At 37.9% G+C, this 6,000-nt stretch overlaps 1 protein-coding gene across 1 annotated transcript; it reads left to right on the top strand.

The window, feature by feature from the left end:
- Positions 1-292: 292 nt before the first annotated feature.
- On the top strand, positions 293-4,879 carry NDNF (neuron derived neurotrophic factor). Its single transcript, XM_065405659.1, has 3 exons — positions 293-480; positions 1,826-1,950; positions 3,486-4,879. The coding sequence occupies exons 1-3, from the start codon at positions 293-295 to the stop codon at positions 4,877-4,879; spliced, it is 1,707 nt and encodes a 568-aa protein (XP_065261731.1).
- Positions 4,880-6,000: the final 1,121 nt, after the last annotated feature.

Raw genomic sequence — 6,000 nt, 5'->3', positions numbered from 1 at the left:
ATTTTAAATATGACTTGCTTAAGAACACAGTAGGTATAAAGGGCCAGGTCCTCAGCTAGGGTAAATTGGTGTAAGGTTCAACACCAGCTTACACTACCTAAGAATCTGACCCAAAGTCATGAGAAAAATATTGCTTTATTAAAATCTCATCTTTTCTGATTAGATATATATGCATAATAATAAAGCCATACTATTAAAATGAAACAATAACACTGTGTATCAAAAAGTAGCAGTTACTAGTGAACTTTCCATTTAGAATTCATCAGACATGAATTCCTTTTGTTGCTGTAGGATGCTCTTGCTCCATTGGTTTGTGTTCTTGCTGCTGCTCCCGCTCAACTCCAGGACACAGAAGTTGCCTACCAGAGATGAGGAACTTTTTCAGATGCAGATCCGGGACAAAGCATTTTTCCATGATTCATCAGTAATCCCAGATGGAGCAGAAATTAGCAGCTTTCTCTTCAGAGATACACCTAAAAGGTATGTTGACTAGTATAATTTATAGGGTTGTACATGTAACTTAATATTTATATTTGTTTTGGATTTGTTAGAATCAATTTTTAGATCCAAATATGAAAAATACAAATATTATCTTCTTGCATCAAAAAATAACTGTGTGTTTCAGTCCCAGTAGGTCACACTGACCCAGGCTGAACCCCAACCCCATCCCCATTCAATTTATTTTCACTTTCTGTGTGAGTCCAGAGGCCGCACAAACCACAAAATTTTCCTGAAGTGAGGCCACAAACCAAGTCGGGGGGGGGGAGGGGGAAGGAAAGGAAACCAATTATGTAGGGGGTCTTCCACCACCCCATTTTCATATACTTTTACTGAGACCCAAATACACACAAAACAAACCCCAATCACCCCACCAAAAATAAAACAAAAAATAACAAAGATCTTTAACGGAATTCTCTCTCTGGTATGTGGAAACCAGAGTATTAATTTTACTTTACAGTACTGAATGGATTAAACAGGCTATGTGATAAATTGAAGAGAACTAGTCATATCCTACTGAAAAACAAAACAAAAACCAACCAAACAAAAAACCCCAAATAAGTCCAGGAATATACATAATATTTAACTAACCACAAATAAAGAGTTAAGTGAACACTTTTTGCTTTTCGATATTTTGACACTTTGAATTAAGTATGGAGAAGATAAATTTTCAGTTGGTCTGAAAGAACATTGAAGGAATACATCAAGTGTGAAATCAAATCTATAGGAGTTTTGCCAGTGACTTGAGTGAGGGCTGGATTTCACCTCCAAGTAAAAATTGTTGTAGTGTAAAACCATCAGAGTCTTGAGCTGATAATATACAAAACAGAAAACATTGCTTTTCAAGGATTTGTGTTTTCCAGTTTGCCTTCTTCCCCCCCCCCCCCCATGTAATAATATCTATGTATAAAATAAAAGCAAAATTTGATTGTTCATTTGAAAGCACAAGTATTTTCACTCACTTTGGGGGTAAAGCAAGAACTGTTTACATGGACTTCATGGTACTTGGTATACCTCAAACAGTTAATAAAAGCACTTTAATATGCCAGAAAGAGAGAGGCAGTTGTGTGTGTGATTTTTATATATATATATGCATGCCTAGAGGGTCCCATTGTGCTAGACACTGTACAAGCACATGACAAAGAGATGGTCCCTGCCTCAAAGAGCTTTCATCTTAAGTGGTAGGTAACATCATATTTGTCCTCATTTACACCTTTCTTGATTTGTCTCAGTTACCCCATGAGTACCAGTCCAGAAAATTTAATGTCAACCGCTATTTCTTGTCATTATAGTTTATTAATGTTATACTTTTGTTAATCTTTCATAGGTATTTCTTTGTGGTTGAAGAAGACAACACTCCCTTAGCAGTTACTGTAACACCATGTGATGCTCCTTTGGAATGGAAGCTGAGCCTGCAGGAACTTCCAGAAGAGGCCAGTGGAGAAGGTTCAGGTAATAAACCAGTGAAAACTCTAATTCTGGGACTTTATGGGTCAGAGAACTGATAATGGGAGACTTTCATCTCTACCTGATTCAAGTCTGCCCAAATCAGTAGTGATGTGATACACACAGTTTTGTGGTGTGTGTAACATTTAAGAGGATGTCTGAGTCCTTACTGTTTGAATATGAATCCCAACCTTGCATTAGTTTAGAAGGCAGGCAACAGTCAGTGACATGGAGAGTGAAAGAGAGGAATACACTCCCCTAGGGTTAAATAAAGGAAAAGGTGACTCTGTCAGTCCTCCAGGTGAGTTTGACACATTGGGATGCACTAGTCTCATCTAAAGGGAGCTTCAAGAGAAAGAACTAGGAGTAAACAGATCAGAAAGTATGTTATAAATCTAAGCAGAGCAATGATCAGGGAATGTAATGGAGAGCAGAGGGAGGGAGTATGCATATTTGAAAATAAAACATCTCATTTTATATGGAAATATGATAAAGTAAAACTTTGCTTATTGATATCACGTGGATTTCATTTGTTAACAAACCACATCATTCTGAACACTCAGCCTGACCTCCTGTGACACTGGCCATAAAAGTTCCCCAAAATTATTCCTAGAGCATTCCTTTTGGAAAATCATCCAATCTTCATTTAAAAATTGTTAGTGATCGAGAATCTACCGGAATCCTTGGTAAATTGTTCCAATGATTACTTATTCTCACTGTTAAAGATGATTTATTTCCAGTCTGAAATTGCCTACCTTCAACTTCCAGCCAGCCATTGGATTGTTTTACAAGTTTATCTGCTAGACTGAAGAGCCAATTATTAAATATTTGTTCCCCATATAGGTACTTATAGACTGTCATCATGTCACCCCTTAACTGTCTCTTTGTTAAGCTAACTAGATTGAGCTCCCTAAGTCTATTACTAGAAGCCACATTTTATAATACTTGTGGCTCTTCTCTGAACTCTCTCCAGTTTATCAACATCCTTCTTGAATTGTGGGCACCAGAACTGGACACAGTATTCCATCAGCTGTTTCACCAGTGCCAAATGGATTTGAGTTCTCTCACTTCCCTCTCACCCCTAGTGGTGTTCCTTTGAGAACATACCTGTTGTGGGGTAGTAATATGGGGAAGCCTGCAAATGGGGCTTCTCTCCAGGTGGTAGCTGTTCTATAGAGAAAGAATGTGATATTTGGTTTCCAGAACCTTTTGTAGAAGCATTAAAAACCAAATACCTGCCTTTAAATACAAAGTGAATCAGTCTTCAAAAATGATCACATACCGTACAATTTCTGTTGTACTTGTAAATAATAGGATCTCTAAATCAGTTTCACTGTCTATTTAGACTCAAGTACTACTTGCTCAAAAGTGGATTGATTTCACTAGTGCCTGATCATTATTTACGACTGGAGTATCCTATGCTCCAGAAACTGTTTCATCTGGCTCTGACATTTTACTTACAAGTAGCTATTAGAGTTTCATTTTCGTATATCATCATATATTGACACATTTTCTAACATTTTTCTATGTTCATATTCTAGGTGAATCAGAACCACTTGAGCAGCAGAAACAACAGATTATTAATGAAGAAGGCACAGAGCTGTTCTCTTACAAAGGCAATGATGTTGAATATTTTGTCTCTCCTAGTTCCCCATCTGGTTTGTACCAATTAGAACTGCTGTCAACTGAGAAGGATACACATTTTAAAGTATATGCCACTACAACTCCAGAGTCAGACCAGCCTTATCCCGAATTACCTTATGATCCAAGAGTCGATGTCACCTCTCTTGGACGCACAACAGTCACATTGGCATGGAAACCAAGCCCTACAGCATCTTTATTGAAACAGCCAATTCAGTATTGCATAGTCATCAATAAAGAACACAACTTCAAAAGCCTCTGTGCTGTTGAAGCCAAGCTCAGTTCTGATGATGCCTTCATGATGGCTCCAAAACCAGGCCTGGATTTCAGCCTCTTTGACTTTGCCCATTTTGGCTTCCCTTCAGACAACAATTCTGGCAAAGAACGTAGCTTCTTAAAATCATCATCAAAGCTTAGTCGCCAAATGTCTTCGAAGCCAAGAGTTGACCTGCAGAAGATTTGCATTGGGAACAAGAACATTTTCACACTATCTGATCTAAAACCTGATACACAGTACTACTTTGACATGTTTGCAGTAAATGTTAACACAAATATGAGCACTGCCTATGTTGGCACCTTTGCCAGAACTAAAGAGGAAGCCAAACAGAAGACAGTTGAACTGAAAGATGGGAAAGTTACAGATGTGTTTATCAAGAGAAAGGGGGCCAAATTTCTACGGTTTGCTCCTGTTTCGTCACACCAAAAAGTCACCTTCTTTGTTCATTCGTGCCTGGATGCTGTTCAGATCCAAATTAGAAGAGATGGAAAACTTCTCTTGTCTCAAAACGTTGAGGAGGTCCGTCAGTTCCAACTTAGAGGAAAACCAAAAGCTAAATATCTAATTAGGCTGAAAGGAAGTAAGAAGGGTGCTTCCATGTTGAAGATCTTAGCTACTACAAGACCTAATAAGCAGTCATTTCCTTCTCTTCCTGAAGACACAAGGATCAAAGCCTTCGATAAACTTCGCACATGTTCTTCAGCCACAGTGGCCTGGCTAGGCACACAAGAAAGAAACAAATTTTGCATCTACAAAAAGGAAGTCGGTGACAATTATAGTGAAGAGCAAAAGAAAAGAGAACAGAACCAGTGCTTGGGTCCAGATACAAGGAAGAAATCAGAAAAAGTCCTCTGTAAATATTTTCATAGCCAGAATCTACAGAAAGCAGTTACCACAGAGACAATTAAAGGCCTGCAGCCTGGCAAGTCCTACCTGCTGGATGTTTATGTCATAGGGCATGGAGGACACTCAGTAAAATATCAGAGCAAACTGGTGAAAACAAGGAAGTTCTGTTAGTGACCTTGTGTATAGAAATATATGGAACTCCAGTCTGAACATTATCCTACTTTCAATAAAGAGATTGACTACTTTCACAGCTGAGAAGTTGTGACCTGTATTTGTACTGTGTAGAAAAATATCAACTTGTATATTTATGTTTACATAAGTAATTGTCTGGAGAGACTAAGCCTGGTGCTTTCTGACGGCATCTGGCAGTTGTATTATCATGTGTTCGGTGGTCCACGTTTGATGCTCAGTAGATGTCCAAGGTAGCAGGAAACCTTGAAGGAACTTCCATTCTTTTGCTTCCATATTGCATGAACTGCTTCTAAATTATTTTATTACTTAAAAGGCTGAGACAAATCATTCAACTGCCTTGTTATTCACACACACAACACACACATACAAACACTTCCGCTTTATGTAGATGGTAGGATTTCTGTAAATTATTTTATAAAGTTTCATTTTAAATGTTTGTTTATATGATTGTAAACTATTAAAATCATGCCCTATTAAAATACAGATTTAAACTAAGTATTAACTGGGCTGCACATGAGTGTTTCATTGCTAATGTAAATTCTTATCTGGTTGATTTTAATGTTTAAATACTGTATGTATTTCATGTACAAAGTTGTCATACATTATATTCCTGTACATAAAATTAAAAATATTAGATTATATATTGCTTCTCTTCTCTTGGTATTCTGAGGAGGAACCTAGGCACCCTGATACATAAAAGTGTGACCATGAACTAAGAGATGGGGGAAAGCCGTCTGCTGCAGAGGAGCATGTGGATTGGACAGAGACTTCTCTTAGAGGAGAGTCTAATGATAGAGATTCTCTAGGTTTTAGTCAGGAGGAGAGGATGGAAGAGGATAAAGTAGGGGCCAGATCAGACGAGAAACATTCACATAAAAAAGAATCTGACACATCAGAAAAGGGCAGACAAATAAACAGTGACAAGTTTTTAAAGTGCTTGTACACAAACGCTAGAAGTCTAAATAATAAGATGGGTGAACTGGAGTGCCTTGTGATAAAGGAGGCTATTGATATAATAGGCATCACAGAAACCTGGTGGAGTGAGGACAATCAATGGGACTGAATCATTCCGGGGTACAAAATATATCAGAAGGACAGAA

Source organism: Emys orbicularis, chromosome 5 (assembly GCF_028017835.1).
Source record: "Emys orbicularis isolate rEmyOrb1 chromosome 5, rEmyOrb1.hap1, whole genome shotgun sequence".
Taxonomy (NCBI): domain Eukaryota; kingdom Metazoa; phylum Chordata; order Testudines; family Emydidae; genus Emys; species Emys orbicularis.
This window is presented reverse-complemented; position numbering and strand designations above follow the sequence as displayed.

Coding starts and splice junctions, on each gene's coding strand:
- NDNF (XM_065405659.1), top strand. CDS start 293: ATGCTCTTGCTCCATTGGTTTGTGTTCTTGCTGCTGCTCCCGCTCAAC. Junction 481..1,825: donor TTCAGAGATACACCTAAAAG/GTATGTTGACTA, acceptor AATCTTTCATAG/GTATTTCTTTGTGGTTGAAG. Junction 1,951..3,485: donor GGCCAGTGGAGAAGGTTCAG/GTAATAAACCAG, acceptor TTCATATTCTAG/GTGAATCAGAACCACTTGAG.